The sequence below is a fragment of the Topomyia yanbarensis genome, chromosome 3, assembly GCF_030247195.1.
Source record: "Topomyia yanbarensis strain Yona2022 chromosome 3, ASM3024719v1, whole genome shotgun sequence".
In the NCBI taxonomy this organism is placed as follows: Eukaryota; Metazoa; Arthropoda; class Insecta; order Diptera; family Culicidae; genus Topomyia; species Topomyia yanbarensis.
In genome coordinates this window covers 374467801-374485722 of record NC_080672.1, presented here as the reverse complement: position 1 = coordinate 374485722, position 17922 = coordinate 374467801, and the positions used below count along the sequence as shown (strand labels likewise).

Sequence of the window (17922 nt, the reverse complement as noted above, 5' to 3'; positions counted from 1 at the left end):
GTGGGATTTTTCGTGAAAAATAGAAATTTTTATTTAAACTGAGTAAAAAACCCCTCCTTGAAAATTTATCTCATAAACTCAAGGTAGAAGTTAGGTATTTTTTACATAGAATGTGTATGCAAAGGTTAAGTAGTTTTGGAATGGCAGGTAACACCGAAAATCATGTTTTTGCAGAGACGTACTTTTGCATAGAAAAATTTAAGCATGTTATTGAAATGATACACTATAGTACAAAAATTTTGATCAATTCGCTTCACGCAAAGCTCTCAAAAAATCGCAAAAAAGTGTTTTTTTACGCTGAAACCCTTATCAACCCACCCCCTTAATGGGAGGAGGCTGGAAAACTTCTTCAAATGCACCTTAAACTTTCTTTTGGTACTTGAGAGTTGGGAACGATTTCATATCATATCTAAAGATATTTCTTGTTTTGTGTCTCCTGCACTCCTTTGGGGATTTATGGAAGCAACCTTGGGCAGGTATTTAAAATCTGGTAAATCCCAATTTTAATTTATTCCTACAAATATCACAACTGCGATTATGAAATAGCATCCGAAGAAGCTTATTTTTAAAACATCCCCTAATCGGCAAAATTAAAATGTTATAATACCTACTATTTTGAAGTTTGGAAAATGTTTAAACTCCCCAAAACCCATCCTTGTCTACGCCACCGCTTCCAACTTGTTGGAAACGTGGCCAATGTGAAAACACTCCCATGCAAATCCTTGACCGTATACAAAGTCACAAACACAGTGTCATGGATGAAACATATGTGATTTGCGTGGAAATGGATAGGATTAATGGAAAAGCATTTCAGACCTGAGGTGTGCTAACTTGTTAATGTTACAGTGACTCTACCTAGCAGTGTGAACAGAACTTGAACATGAAACGTGATTAGTAAATTATAAAAAGAAAAAATATCTGCTTGTTCGGGCGATGGACAGAAGAACCCAGTTCTCGAACATGTGAAGAATAAGAGCAGACATCGATGTCATCTAAGGCCTACAGTGATTCTTGTGCAACTTTATAACGCCAGCCTCTTCTCAACTCGTACATCGCCGCCACCATTCACGACAAACGCTACTGCTCCTCAAAGGTGACTTTTGACGACACCCAGCTCGAGATGGAATCTGTTGGGCACGTAACCGTGCCGCTTCGTGTCGGTGGCAAAAAGATGCGGAAAAGACGCGAATTGGATGCCCTAGTGGCACACTCTCTCGCTAAAAGGTAAAATCATATTGTAGTACTATTCTATTGTGGAACCTTTCATACATTTCCTTTCATTCCAATAACCAAAAACGTGCAGCTCAGGAAAACGTCACATGGCCGGAAACGGAATCGCTTCCCACGATCAGCTGCTATCAAACTCCACAGACGAACAGGAGGACTACTCATGGGTTAGTTTAACCTAGCCTTTTGTCCGTGTTCGACAATGCCCCCAACTAACCTTCTAATTTTCTGGTGTTTCTCTTTTCTTTGCCAACGTGTGCTGCCGGATAACAATCGAAACAAATCTGTATTCCCATAAACCATCGGTCGAGCTAGCAGCCAAAGGTTCGCGCCCAATCACGTTGCCGGAGGAAGCGCTTTTCCTGTGTGCGCACATGCGGTCCCCTCATTCTAGTGTCCTGCATTTTCCTCTCGCTAGGTTTTATGTACTGGCTGTACTTTGACATCAGGCAGCAGGTTTCCGAGTACCGGATTCGCATCGAGCAAGGTGATTTCCCCCCTCCCGTATTACAACGGCCCCACTGGTGTGTATTGGCTGGGCCACCCACTCGGTTACTGCCAAATCTGATCCAGCAAGCACGTCCCTATATGCACTGAGTTGTGAACTTATTCAAACGGGTCGGTTACGGGGTTACGGGGACAAAAGTTTACAAACGATAAGACTTTCCGGTTTATACTATAACGATAGTTCGGTGGACTTGGAATGAAGCCATTTTTGTACATACCAGGAGTGAGAGTAATCGTTTGGTTTTGCGTTTCAGACATCCTCAACAGTATTATGTCATCGGGATAAATGTTATTACGTCGCCAAATTCGTTCACTGTCTATGGCAGGATGCGATATAGGAACAGGAAACTCTAATTAGATATCTAATCCAAGTAGTTTTAATATAAAGTATTTCTTTGATTTTTAAACGAATTTTTAAATCTGGATAAATTTTAGTCCTTTTTGGGTTATTAAAAATTGTACTGAAAAGTTACTGATATACTATTAAAATTATTTCACATAAGCTTCTTTAAAAAAAATCCGGATATATGTCCAAAAAAAGATGTAAAACTATTAATTATATACACGAAAGGCGGTTTGTTTCGTAATTTTCATGAAAGTGTTTATATAACGCTGCGTTCAGCTATAGCCACACAACATCTCAGACAATGATGCGCTTCAGCACAGAGCAATAAATAATCATTTGGCATATTCTTTTATACCATTAGAATTAGTCTTCACTAACGACCCACATTATTGTGTTTTTCTTCCACCCACGCGATCTGCTCCCCCGAATACACCCACGCAATACCAATCATCATCCGTCAGTGTCAGCAACTAGTCACAACGTGCCGGAAGCCTTACAGAAATGGCACGAAACGTCCAAAATACTCGAGCAAAATCAAACGGCGCTGAACGGGCGGCTGCACGAGATTCAACAAGTGTTGGGCAATTTTTCCACAGAGGTGAGAATAACAAACCTATCGAAGCCGCACCGACACCCCACCCGCCCAATCAATTATGGCTGGTTTTATTCTAGCGTGTATGTTTATATGTAATCGATACCATCTTTTCAGCTCAAACAGCTTCGGGATACGATAGAGAAGAAGAACGAAAATTCCCAGGAAGCACAACTCAACAGTCTGATGACAAATGTGGCCAATCTTGGTTCCCAGATCAAGGACGCCCTCGCCCGGATATCGTCCCTGGAGGATCGGTACACGGCGGCGCAGACTGAGCAGAAGACGCTGGAGAAGAGCGTGGATGATTTGCAGGTAAGATATGGTATTTTTAATGGTTGAAGATTTTATTTGAATACAAGTGAAACAAACGAAAAAAGCTTTCCTTCGAGTATACTGCTACTATCTAGGGTGACCGTAAGACTGGTTCGAGGTTCTACCGGAACAATTCAAAATGATCCTAAGGGATCATCCATAAATGGCGTAGCATTATATGGGGGAGGGGGAGTTTTGCATTTTGCGATGATGTGTGACGACGGGGGGGGGGGGGGGGGGGGTAGAGGGTCATGTCAGGCTACGTAGCTTTTTGAAAGGGGAATGACTAACATCATTTTTTACTTTAAAAAAAAAAATCACGTGGACGGCGGGGGGAGAGTTACCGTCAAGCTACGTAATTATCAGGGGGGGGGGGGGGGTATTTACAGGTTTGTGACGAAAGGCTACGATGGGGGAGGGGAGTGTTAAAAATTACTCAAAAATGCTACGTCATTTATGGATGGTCCCTAATCCTGATGAACGACTGTGCAAATTATGGGAGCGATTGGTTGCTCGTCTAATGTACGTATTGCGAGTTTGTATGGAAATTAGTAAGGTGTGTTTCGAAAATTAAAAATTTTAATCTTGACATCCATTGTAAGGGGCCGTTCACAAATGACGTAGCTTTTTTTCGACGATTTTCGACTCCTCCCTCCCTCTCGTAGCATTTGGTCACAAAACTCAAATCTCCCCCTTGTAAATAACGTAGAATTTTCCTTACCCTCCCCCCCCCCTTTCTTGCGCAACGCTACCAGGGGATGAAAAAAATTACATGTTTTTCAAGTCTTTTAAATACATGTCCTTCCAACATGTTTGACGGCTTTTATCAACATTTTCATTATAACAGCGAATTGCGTACAAAATAAGCGTATTTCATCACAAATATAGTGTTTACAGTTTTGTTTTGGACTTTATATGTCATGGGGCATGAAGAGAAGTTCTCTCAGTTAAAAATCCTGATTCTATGAAGCATTCGTTCATCTAAATTACTAAATTTTGTTTGGTTGAATCCGAAGAGAAAATTAAATTTAGCTATCAAACTAAGTCTACTAGTTAGTAATATAAGCTAACTAATGTAGTAAGTTAATTCCGCATACAAAATGTTTCGTTGTTTTTTTTGCGAGCTTGTAATTCCGGGAATCGTAAAATTAACCACATCAAAAACCGCGTAACTTGTGTGAATTTAAATTTATTTCTGTTGGGAATTGAGGAACATTAAATTGTTTTCTCTACTCCTAAAAAATTCAAACTTAATGCTACGTCGCACAACTTCTGACCCTACCCTCCCCCACGTCACACTTCGTCACAAATTAGGTATACCCTTCCTACCCCCTAAAATTCTACGTCATTTGTGCATGGCCCCTAAGAAATAGCTCTCTGCTATTATGTAGAGGAAAGTGAGGCAATATGAGCACCCTAAAGTTGAAAGCAAATATATCTGCAGCAAAACGTACAAATAATCCCAAATTTCCCTCTATTGGAAAAATACAACATATTCTTCACATGCAGTTACTAAGCGTGCTGAAGAAAATTCAAAATTTTAGAAAATAATCGTTGTTTGTAATGATCGATTTTTGACTTGGCAGAAACCTTGTGAGGCAATCTGAGCAATCTCAAGGGGAAATATAATCATGTCATGTCACAAAAGTTTATATTTTATTACAAAATTTAAAATTTATATCACTTACAATTAATAAGAATCATATTTTCCATTGATTTAGTGACATTCAGTTGAGAATGAAATTCATCTTATAGTTTTTAACAGCATTTTCGGAGCTATTAGATTCAAATTTCCATTTTCTTTTAATAATATCTTGGCGAATAATTTTCTCGAGCAAATATTATTATTCATCGTTCGTAGTAGCTTCAGGAATAAAACGTTTACATAGGGATAACTTTACGGAATTGAATGCATAAACTCATATGAGATTTGCGTGGTGCTCATTTTGCCCCATGCTGTAGAACTATTTTCGCAGATTTTTTGTGGAAACTATAAAGTTTCGTTAAATTATTTTTATGTTGGAAATAGTTAGAAAGATAAATATGCCGGAGATGAATGCATTTTTGAATTACCGCACACATACGTCATGCGAATGCTTATTTCATATAGCTTGAATCTTATAACATTTTCAGTTCAGTCGCAATTGAAGTGTTACATCATCTAATGATGATTGACGGAGCATTCGTGCAAACAAAAAAATCGAAAATTGTTCATAGATTCTTGGAAATGGGGGTGCTCAACTCACCCCACATTGCGATATTGCCTCACTTTCCTGTACAGATCAAATAGATATAAGGAGGTTTTTGCATGTGTTTTGAACAAGTTATAGCTGGTTTCATTTAAATTTGTCAAAGAACAATAACTAATTCACTCCGGACGGTTAAAGTGCAACAGCAACACAAACATTGAAAGCCTCTGAAAACACTATGCAGTAGGAGAAGCCTGATTCATATATTTTGACTAATTCTTCATTCATATATCGCTGCACTATTATTAAAGAAATTATTTCAAAAATAGTAAAAATTGCGAAAGTATGATATGGAGGTATGTGAAATATAGTGTAATAAAAAGCGTATGCAGAGAAGGGCGAACTAGAAATGGGGAAGAATTACATGAATAACAAAACAAAAAAGAATCATGAGATAAAAAAAGAATAAAATTAGGAAACAATTTAAAGCGACGGAAATGGAAGGAAATGAGTAATAAATATATTGATCCTCAAAAAGACAAGCTAAAACTGTGACTTCAAGAAGCCAGGGGGACGCTGTCTAGCAAGTATTTCGTACAACATCAGCTGGACCGGACCTGATTATCGCGGTTACACAGCAAAATTAATGTACTTTACAAGTGTTCTGTTAAAGGTTGTAGATTTCGTCAAATACAACACAAAACCACGTTTGATCAATCTAATATACGCCCGAAAACTTGATTTATAGCAAATAAAAAAACATTTTTTCTGGATTTTCAGCACGAAAACATTTTCTACACGGTCATTTTTTAAAGGATTTTAAATTCTCTAAGACACATTCTTTCGTGACGTTACAACGATTTGACGATTCTTCATTCCATAGAAATGTTATAACGTTATCAAATGAACGCCTACATCAAAACTTATTACAGATTCGGAAAGTAGACAAAATTTCACTAAAGATTTAATAAACATAAACTGAATATACTGGAAGAGGATTGTTTTATGATCGATAATGTAACGTAACGTTACAACGCGTCACAAATCAGAACTTTCAACGTATTTATAAAAAAGTCAAAATATCTGCTCTATAAGATTTTTTATCAAGAACAAATCTTCTATGATGTATTCCTAAATAGCATACGAATAACTTGGTGTCATTAAATATATTTTTTATTGTTTTATTTCTTATAAAGCGTCTTTTAACTTTCGTGACGTTACAACGCTCCTTTCTCAAAAAAGCGATATCTCATTGCGTTGTAACGTCACGAAAATCTTCAACTTTTCTAAAACTCTGTAAGTTACGCTGGTGCTATTGTTTTGAATAAAATTTTAAATATTTATCACATTTAGCCAATATTTAATGATAATTAACTCGAATAACAATATGGGGTTGTTGAAAAATCACGATACAGTTTATTTTTTGATTGTAGCAGAAATAATTGATCAAACCAAGAAATTTTTTATTTCATATCTTGTTGTGGATAGATTTGAGCCATTTGACACATTTATTTATTTGACACGGCTCAATATGGTAGTTTAACGGAGCCAAAATAGCAGCTTTTATCACATATTTCACAAACAAAAATAAATTGGCAGTACTACTTTCTTTAATTTGGTAAGGAATCAGGTTCCCGATCCGAGTTTATAGCATGATATTTGTATTGTTGGGCTTAAGCAAGTAGATTTAAATGACAAAGCGAGCACAATTTAAGCGCCAGACAATCGACAATGCTAAGTACTCTGAAATATTGTATATATTATAGTTACAAAGATTCAGAGAAAAAGAACACGTCACATCACCGTGATGTTTCTAAAGAATGTGTTACATCCAATCGTCAATTCGACGGAATTTTAAATGTCTGCAAACATCAATAAACACTCCCTCATCTATCTTTTTTGTGCTCATTTGAGATGAGCCAAAGCCTTTTTATCCTTACTCTAAGCAATTGAGACGATTTAGTGCGGTCACCCAGATAGGTCTCTGTAGACCCAATTATGTTTTTGCAACCTCCCGTAAATTCGGATAGATACCCGTCTATATTAACGTCAGGCATTTCGATTATGTAGCTGCTTCGACGATGTATTTCGGCTTGTAACGGAAGAATTGGTTAGTTACTAACTGACGGCAAGTGCGACTACAAAAGAGGTTGCGGACAACCTTATAACGGGCGTCTCGTCGATGATGGCGAAGTGTGAAATGGTTGATTTCTGTGACGAAAGATATATTCAGGGAACGCATTATTTTTCATGGCTAAATACTAACTCAAGAACAAAGTTAAAAAATTACATAGCATGTCCTGGAATACGTTGCTGTTAGCGTAATTGGATCGGAACGTGCCATATGACCGGGGCCGAGGAGAGTACAGTGTAGGTGAACTTTTAAATGAAATATAATGTGACGTTGCTCAATCGTATATTTAACATACCTTCTCTAGTGCATTCAAGTGTTGTTGATCAAATCTTACATAAAATTTCGTTTATTTTCTGAATCTATAATTAGGTTTGATGAAGGAGTTCATTTGAAAAAGTTATAAGAGATTTATAGAATGAAGGTTGGTCAAATCGTTGTAACGTCAAGAAAGAATGTGTCCATGGTGTATAACCCCTTAAGCACTTAAGGATATACATTCTGAAGTTATGAATATCCCGCTAGTATAATTTTCTGTTTACGAAACAACTTGAAAGTGTTTCAAAAACCATGCGAAGTAAAATTTGACACTATATCTGATAAATCATTCAAGCGGCTGATAAAAGTTGAATTACGTGACGTTACAACGCAAAGTGTATTCTGTCGTAACTTAAGTTCTGCACATCCAATAAAAGAAATTGTAGGCTTTTTAGAAAAGTATTTTTGAATACAAAGAGAATCCGGAATATAAATTTGAACAAAACTTTAGTTTTTTAATAAAATTAAAACATAGGCATTTTTCGTGACGTTACAACGCAGAAACAATAAAAACTTCTACTAGTTCAAAAAGTATTAGTGGTCAAATCAAGAAAAAAATCTTTCTAGTTATATTGTTCTACACTCAATAACGAACAAATTCCTTTAAACAGATTAAAATTTCAATAATAGTGTCATGAAATAGAGCTTTTCTTAGAAGTCAATAATTCAGGAACCATTTTCCGTGAAATTCAACTTCATTCTCTATATATTTTTCAACTATTTGTCGAAATGCTAATAGTTGGATTACATAACTTTTCAATGGTTTAAACACTATCGAATCGAGGAAAAAATATTGTGATACCATAATAAGACAAAACAAAAACGTCCTTCTGGTGGACAAGCCCGCGGAATGTGTCCTAAGTGTTTTGGAAAGAAAAAAAATAACCTTTCCAACAGTACACTATGTTATGTACTTTTGTTAAAAGTACTATGTGCTTTAGGGAGAACAATATGGAAGTACCCATTATTTTGCGATTTTTTCAATAAAAATATGCAAATTGCTGTACATTTTTATTAGGAAGCGTCTTTGTTTAAATGGAAATTTAGAGAGAATATTTAATTCCGCATCCAAAGACCTATTTATGATCAAAATCGTTTGAAAAATGGCAAAGTTATTAATTTTCACAAATTAAAAACTTGCTCGCATGAACTTTTAAGGGGATAGTCTCATATAAATTTTTCAAAAAATAGATTTTTCTAGCTCGATTACGTATACAATCAAAAATATATGGGTGAACTTTGAGCTTGAAATTGGAACAAATAACGGAAGACATAATTATAGCATCTTATAATGAGGGATTCCATGAGAAACCGGCCGACCGCAAAATATGACCATCGTCGATTCGAACGAAACTTTGCAGATGTGTTCGCTGTATGAATCTCCATGATATTCTCTGGCAATTGGAATATTTTGATACAAGAGTAATTTTTCAAAAGGGCGTAAACGTTTCTACGTGTATGAATTTCAATTTTTTTTGTTCGATTACTGTATTTTATACAGCAAAACTATCTGAGAACAAGTTACAGGGAATGAATACTTCTGTTCGAAAAAAATATACACTGAAAAAAATGTTGTGTCATTTTTCAAAAAAAATTAATTTATGATAAAAATTTAAATTGCGAAAAAACCCATTTTTTTAAATTTTTTTATATTTTGTTACCAAAAACCTAAAGAGAAAAGAAACAAAGAAACATTTTGATTGTGATTGCATGATGGAGAAAAAATCGGTAAAAAAGTTACATGAAAGCAATCAAAATATATTTCAACCATAGGGTCTGTTGATTAAACTATATAGCTGAATCATATGTTGGTTGTTTTCATGTAACTTTAAAATGTTTCACAATATCGCCTTGATGTCAAAGAGAAAGTTGCAGGAAAGTTTACGGGCCTTTTGAAAAACCTATTATTGTTGATGGAGAAACGCGACTAACTTATGAAAAGGTCTTAATAAAACAAAATAATTGTGTTGTTAAAACAAAAGTTAAAATATCTCGAGAACTACTACATTTTAGAAAATTTTTGTGGTGTCGGTAGTGGTTGTTTCAACCGGCTAAGAATTACACTACGGACTGCCTGTTCCGGTGGTAACACCAAACAGGGAACCCCAATTCCATAGTGTCATGCGACCCGTGCTATGGGTAAAATTGTTGAGGGGGTTTAAAATATTCTCAATGGCGAACGGAGCCTAGGAAGAGCCGGGCGAACTCCCCAGTAACTGGCTGTGGTCCACTAAGAGGTTGATAACTCTATTATCGTTCTCCGGACAAAACCAGCCTAGAGGCCGCGTGGCATCCGGCGGGTTGAAGTATGTCAGTTATGGAAATAACTGTCAAATTCATTCCAAAGGTGGCCGCGTCACATATGAGGAGGCAAAGAGCTTTAGACCGATCAGTCTGACCTCCTTCCTTCTCAAATCAGTGGAACGTTTAATCGACCACTACATTCGGGATGGTAGCTTGGGCGAGCACCCGCTGCATGCAATGCAACATGCATATCAGCGGGGGAAGTCTACAACCACCCTGTTACACAATGTTGTCTACAACATTGAAAAAGCTTTTTCACAAAAGCATTCAAGTTAAGAAATGTTTCTCGATATTGAAGGTGATTTTGACAAGGTGTCTTTCGAATAAATTTTGGAAGCAGCACAAGATCATGGAGTACCTTCATATATCACGAACTGGATACACGCAATGCTTAGAAACCGACATCTGTGCTCATCGTTAAGACAAGTAGAGATGAGGAAACTGAGTGTCTGCGGATGTCCTCAAGGTGGTGTGCTGTCACCACTTCTATGGAACCTTGTCGCCGATAGCTTGTTGAAAAAACTAAATGAGCTTGGGTTTCCGACGTATGGTTTCACCGATGATTATCATATAATGATCACCGGTATTTGCATTAACACACTTTTTGATTTGATGCAACAAGCATTATGTGTTGTTGAGCGGTGGTGTCTTCATGTTGGACCATCAGTTAATCCAAATAAAACCTCAATGGTGCTTTTCACGCAACGAAGGATTACAACCGGAGCTCGTCTATTGCAGTTTTTTTTACTCTGAAATTATTGTCGAAGATCAAGTTGAGTACGTTGGGGTAATTCTCGACTAAAAACTTAATTGGACAGCTCACATCGATTTCAGGATCAAGAAAGCTTGCATGGCCTTTGGCCAATGTAGACGGGCTTTCGGCAAATCTTGGGGACTCAAACCCAAGTACATTCAGTGGATCTACACAACAATTGTTAGACCAATACTGCCATACGGGTGCCTTGTTTGGTGGCAGAAGGGAGAAGTCATGACAATCCAATCAAAGTTAAATCATCTTCAGAGGATGGTCTTGATGGCGATGACTGGTGCGTTCTCGACAACACCTACTGCTGCTCTCGAGGCACTCTTGAACATAAAACCAGTACATGTGTTTCTGAAACAAGAAGCACTTTCTTGTGCATACCGTCTTAAGGTTACTGGGCTCTGGAACAGTAACCCAATAGATCGTGTAACTAGCCACACAAGACTGTGGCCCCAAATGGTTACTTGGGATGAATATACACTTGCTCCCAGTGACCTTACACTCACATGTAGTTTTCCTACTAAAACTTTCAATGTGAGAATTCCTCTTCGTGAGGAATGGCTGTCTGGCTGGATGGAGCGACAACTTGAAGAATACGTAGTTCGTTATACGGACGGTTCTTTGTTGGAGGGCCGAGCCGGTGCTGGTGTCTATTGTCATGAGATGAGATTAAACCAATCTCATTCGCTTGGTAGATACTGTACCGTATTCCAAGCAGAAATCTTTGCGATTCTGTGTGGCGTACAATCCGCACTTCAACAGGGAATTTGCGGTAAAAGAATCTATTTTTGCTCTGACAGTCAGGCTGCCCTGAAAGCACTTAGTTCGGCAGATTCGAGATCGAAATTAGTAATCGCATGTCGAACTCAAATCGAAGAACTAAGCATTTCAAATGCTATCTACCTTCTATGGGTACCCGGTCATTCCGGGATTACTGGAAATGACTGGGCGGACGAATTGGCTAGAGCTGGCGCTGCGACTGATTTCATTGGTCCAGAACCAGTTCTACCACTGTCAATAAGTTGGATAAAGCACAAGATTCGCTCTTGGGCTGCATTCGAACATGCCAACCATTGGCGTAGCTTGCAAACTTGCGTTCAAACAAAGGCTTTTCTGCCGGATGTGAGTTGCATTTTTCCAAGCAAAATGCAGTATTCTGGTCAGGGCACTGACTTGACGTTGCGAACTCAATTATCACATGGCTACTATTCAGCGCGCTGAGTATTATTCATGTGATCTTTGTGAATCCGATTACGGAACATCATATCATTTGATATGCAATTGCCCTGTGTTAATGCAATTGCGCATCCGGATTTTTGGTTCTCCATACATAGATGAACCTATGTACAGAGAGCTGAAATTTAAGGATATGCTTTTGTTCCTAACCCAGTGTGGTAAAGAGCTATAGTTTTTTAGCCGTATTTGAATGACAATATCTCTTCGGGGGTGTTGTCGTTCTGTTATCTCAATATCCCCTCGGGGGTGTTGATATATCCGCTCACTGTTTGAGTAGAGGTTCTAAATCCCTCCGGGGGTTGGAAGTTTTATTCCTGCTGTTGTAGCACCTGCAGATCGTTCAGCATCACTCCGGGGGTGCAGAATGCTCTGTTTTAATTGTTCTGTGTCGTTGTTTTCCTTACCCCTAACCTTACCACTTCCCCAATCCTTCCCATCCGGAAAATGATGAAAAGACGATTCTTGGCAAGGCACAAATCTCCGATCAACATGGGGAACGTGCCATTTGAGCCAGACGCTACTGATTCCTGATAAGAGCATTTCGATTTAAAATGGCGTTTAGAATCATATTCAAAAAGAAAATTGTATTTTTGACTGCAAATAGTAAGAATTATAAAAAAATGTCAAAAGTTGTTGTTAGGAAAACTTTTTTATTGAAAGCTTCTCCAGGATCCAAATACACTAAAAAGTTGCTTTTACGTCTTTAAAACGATAAACATTGAATTTTTGACATTTTTTGATGGGGTAACGCGAATGACTTTTAAAAAGAGCATAATTACACGAATTAATTGTTTTTGAAGGAGCAAAATTTCAAATATCTCGAAAACTATCGCATTTTGGAAGATTTTTGTTAAATACATTTTGATTTTAAATGGTGCTTAGAATTATATTCTGTAATAGAATTACAATTTTGTATGTCTATTAGTATGAAATTTAAAAACATGTACGAAGTTATTGTTAGGAAAACTTCTTTACCGATTTTTTCTCCATCATGCAATCACATTCAAAATGTTTCTTTTCTCTTTATGTTTTTGGTAACAAAATATAAAAAAATTAAAAAAATGGGTTTTTTCGCAATTTAAATTTTTATCATAAATTTTTGTTTTTTTTTAAATGACACATTTTTTTCAGTGTATATTTTTTTCAGACAGTATTCATTCCCTGTAACTCGTTCTCAGATAGTTTTGCTGTATAAAATACAGTAATCGAACAAAAAAAATTGAAATTCGTACACGTAGAAACGTTTACGCCCTTTTGAAAAGTTGCTCTTGAGTCAAAATCATCTTATTACCTGTGGAAAATATTTAGTCTTGCATGACGGTGAAACGTGTAAAGTATCATTAGAATCTAAGATGGTCGGTCACGATTTTAAAGATTTTCGGACGGATCTTCGTGGAATTCCTCTGGACTAAGGCGAGATGTCGGGTACACACAAAATATATGTCGTTTGGCAACCACAGCCTACCCCTGCAAGAAGCATTACTCCCCTCTAGGAACGGTTGGTTTCAAAATCGTCCAATGAAGGACGTTCGTTGGACCAATTTGGACAACGTCCAAATAACCGTTCAACGAACGTCCATCGTTGGACCCGTGTTGAACAATTTTGAAAATTTTGTTGGACGTCTCAGACCAAAGACGTGACAATAGGGGGCCATTTTTGTTCCAATTTTACGTCAGAATGGATCAGCTCCTGATTGGTTGATTCTGACTTTTTGCCCCTATTCCTTGGCAGGACGATACCAAGAACAGGGACGTAGTTTACCACCGACGTACGGCTCTTTGTCTGTTGCCACGTGCCAAGAACCCCTGGAAATAATCGTGGCAGCCACAACTTTACCTACTGCCAACCCTGAAAACAGGCAACCACAATGAGCAGGTACACCCGATAGCAGAAAATACCATTATCCGGTTGAGGGACGCACGCCACACGCAGTTTTTAGAGTCCCCCAGCAGACTCCGACCGCTAACCGTTGGACCAGAGTCCCAGCCATAAACGCCGGCCTGGAACCGTCGGTGTATACTAAGTGCATAAGCTTAAATCCGATGTTTTTTGTATAAAAAAACGGATTTTTTATATAGAACGCAAAATATAATGAGTTGACTATATTTTGGTATGATACTTCTGGAGGAGTCTCCGGCCTTTATTGTACGGCTGAGGCTGTCGTCAATGTTAGGTCCAATGCCGTGCCAGGCTCGTGATATTATGCGATGTAGTTGTGCGATGGTTGGAAGGGTGTTGGTGAATTCTAGGTGGATGTTGGCTGCAATGGTGAGGAGGTGGCATTCGTCACCTGCGGCCCTCTCGAGGAAATTTAGTACCCGTTCGAGGACTCCCCTGGCTGATTCCCAGCGGCAAGGGAGTACTCCGGCTGCTTCGGCAGGGGTGCTTGGTAGTAGTCCGGAGGCTAACCGCACCGCTTCGTGGTATAGTGGCCCGAGGATGGTGAAGAGCCCATATAAGTTTCGGCACGTTAGTTCGATCCCGTAGAAAATTTTGCTGTATTTTTAGGAATCTTCCGATGTTCAGTGCCATTCTACGCTTGTTTTTTTTGGATTGACGGGAGCAGATAGTGCGGACCAGCCACTTTCTGCTTTCGCAGTCTTTTTTGATGCATCGGAATTGGGGCCGCAGCGTGAGTTTCCTGTCGATTGTGACGTTGAGAATGACTGGTTCCTTCCGAAAGGGTACCATAGTGTCGTTGAGGTGGATTGGCCTGGAGTTCATCAGGTGGTGTGTGTCCATCGGCCGACGGCGTTGACGGTCGCCTGTAGTGATATCCGGGTACGTTTCTCCAGGGCCACTATAATGTCGGCGTAAACGAACACAAAGATACCTCCGGGTGGCGCTGCAAAGAGCGAGTTCATCCTGATGAGAAATAAGGTCACGGCAAGCACTGAGCACTCCGTTGATCTCACAGAACTCCTGAGGTAGGACCCCGCCTATACATACCCGGAAGCGTCGGTTGGTGAGGTAGTTCTGGATGAATGTGACGAGGTATCCCTACAGACATCATCGTTTGAAGTCTTGGAGCACGCCTTCTCGCCACTCTGTGTTGTATGCTATTGCTACGTCTAGGATGGCGATGTCGGCCTGTAGATTTTCTGATATGGCCTTGTCGAGTATTCTCCCGAGGGATCCTGGGTGAACTTCAGTACCGAGTCCTGTACAGAAGATCACCTGGCGTGGATCAAGCAGTTTGTGGTCTTCCTTTCACATAGTCAGTTGCCGGTTGACCATTCTTTCCAGAGTTTTGGCGGTGCAAAGCAGCAGGCTGATTGGCTGGAAGTCATTAGTGGTATGGGTGCCCTGATATTTTTTTTGAATGGGGACCACTTGGGCCAGTTTTCATTTTTCTGGAAAGGGCTCATCTTCCCAGATTGCGTTGAAGGAGTCCAGGAGGGTTGTTTTGCCTCCTAGAGGGAGGTGTGGGAGCATCGGGTATCCCACTCTGTCGGGACCATCGGATATCCCGCGCGCGGTGCTGAGTTCCAGTCCAGTGAAGGTTTTGTTGTAGGTAGCTGAGGAGGTAGTAGGTAGGTAGGTAGTCTCAGTCAGTAGTCAGAATCTTTTAAAATCTCCTGAAAATGATATATTATCAGAACATATTAACTGAATTTCCTGTTTGTGTGAAACGCTTTCCCAGTGTCATGGGAAACTGGTGTCATTAATTCTAGAGTCACTACTATCGAAAAAGACAATTTTATGAAAACATATTCAACTCGTCTTGAAAAAGGTTGTTGTAGCTAAAAACTATGAAGTCTTTTGATTAGATCCAGAAGCTATTAAGTACCATGTTAGATGTTCATCCCAGACTACCAGATCCTCTTTTCTAAATACCATCTTGGTTTGGCCTACCAACACGAAATTCATTGCGAATTCTTCTTCAAGCGCATTCATGAACAACTTCCTGACAATGTCTCTCTCGAGTGTCACTTTCCTATTAAGATTTCTGACAGCTCATTTGGTTTGACTTTGCATCTGTGGTTGTAAATGAGCTGTCAGAAATCTTAATTACCTAACTTGTAATCTTTTGTAAACCCACTCTGTTTCTTCCATCTTCCAGACCGTCTTCTCCCAAATCCGCAACAGCTCGTCCCGGACCGCGATGGCCGGCGACAATGCGAGCAACGTGACCGAGCAGAACATTGCCAACATCCGGGAGCAACTGTCGACACAGATCACAAACCTTGCGCAAAATTTCACCGCTGAGCTGGAAACACTGAAGAAAAAGAACGTCTGGCTTGACAACGATCTGAAGAGTCACGAGAAAAGCATCGACGAGTTGCTCGAGAACTCCGCCAACGTTTCGTCTCACGTAAAATCGGTCGAGAACATCTGGGTTGAGATGAAAAAGAATCTCACCAACCTGGAGGGAGCCGGTAAGCAGATGACCGACCAGATCGAACTTTTACAAAATGTGACGGTTACACTGCGCAGTTCGATTGGGACTGTTCGCGAAGAATGCGATCGATATCACAGTCAGAACGATGTAATCAACGGCGAGCTCAGTGCAATCAAAGACCGGCTGGAGAAAGTTGTGAAACAGGAGATCCCCGCGACCGCTCCGATGAAAAACGTCACTCAGGTTAGTGCAGGTGCATAAGCTTTCACTAGTTAAAGTTCTAAATCTATCTTCAAAACAGACACAACAGAAAACGATTCCGTCAAATCTCTCGCTGTTGTTCAACAATTCTCCAACGGAGTCAACAGCTTCCAAAGATACTACTGCAGCTGCCGACCGTGGTCCAAATCAACCAGCTGTCTCTGCCAATCTGCAGCAAGACAAAGAAAAGGGAGCAGCATCAGTCTCGGCGGCGTCGACAGCTCAGCAAACATCCGCAACACCATCTGTAAGCAGCAGCACAAGCATACCAGTGACAACCAATGCCAGTCGCAGCAAGATCCTAACAGCCAACGGAATGTAAGAGCGCGGGTTTACGAGTCCATGCTGCATAAATGTGTCACCCTTTGCCAATTTTAACTTTTTCCACAGAGCAGAACGATAATGTATTTACGCTAAGAGCGAGTTGTTTGTACTTATATAATAAAAAAAAGTCAAATTCAGTGCGGGTTGGAACCTGTTGATTAAGTTTTAGTGTGAAACAAAGTTGTGTTTTAGTGTAAAAAGACGCACTCTTAGCACAGAAGACAAGAACAAAAAGCCACTTATGATAAATTGAGACACACACAACTCACAGATTCTAGTTTATGCAGAAGAAACCACAACAAAGATAAAATCAAATATACGATAAAAATCATTACCTTATTAGATAAAAAGAGCAGTTTTCGATCCCAGTAATAGTACAGTTAGTGAAAACAGAAACTCAATTTAAGCAACATCGAAATCTATTTAATCAATTCATAGAACGTATCAGTAAAAATTTGGCCCAGGCGGAGTAGCTAGTTGAAGGTATTTCCAAAACCACAAAAGAGAATGAAAGGAGGAGGAACTGTTACCATTTGAAACTGTAAAACGTAGAACGCGTAACGTGATACCTAAATGATGAATTTGAAGATGATATTTTAGAAATAAAAAGAAACGAGTTGCGGTCACTAGAATCCCAACCAAACAAACAGTGCAGTCGAATTTTCTGTTCATCGACTGCGTTGTGATAAGTTTTTTAGATTCAAAGGTACTCATTGGTTGCAAATCGCCTACAGACATCCCGCTCAGCTTTCCAGGTTAACTTCAATCTATATAGAAGAGGAGAAAACTGTACAGCAGGATAAATCTAACGCGAGCGCCATTTTAGTTTTAGCTTTAGCAACCGGAAAAACACATGTAATAATTTAACTACAGCCAAAAAAATAAGAGTTTTTGTACTTATTTGTCGAAAAATGCTAGCGAAACAGAGTCCAGTAGATGCATGAATCAGTTTTGCATTCTGTAGATACCTTTGTACTCCCAGAGATGAATTATTGGATACATCCAAACAAAAGTGCTAAAGTAAATGATCAAAGAAACCAATAAAAGAAACATTCAATTCAAAGCG

General features: G+C 39.1%; 1 protein-coding gene across 6 annotated transcripts in view; it reads left to right on the top strand.

Moving 5' to 3' along the window:
* LOC131694253 (adventurous-gliding motility protein Z) overlaps positions 1-17922 on the top strand; it is a 50649-nt gene extending 32727 nt beyond the window's left edge. For 4 of the 6 annotated variants that reach the window (XM_058982803.1, XM_058982805.1, XM_058982806.1 and 1 more), the window contains exons 2-8: positions 847-1224; positions 1304-1394; positions 1543-1714; positions 2542-2678; positions 2790-2987; positions 15993-16514; positions 16573-17922. In XM_058982803.1, coding sequence (XP_058838786.1) covers positions 1121-1224; positions 1304-1394; positions 1543-1714; positions 2542-2678; positions 2790-2987; positions 15993-16514; positions 16573-16854 — 1506 coding nt within the window. In that variant the 5' untranslated portion in view covers positions 847-1120 and the 3' untranslated portion in view covers positions 16855-17922. The remainder of the gene's footprint in view (positions 1-846; positions 1225-1303; positions 1395-1542; positions 1715-2541; positions 2679-2789; positions 2988-15992; positions 16515-16572) is intronic. The other 2 variants (XM_058982808.1, XM_058982807.1) reach the window with 2 other exon arrangements.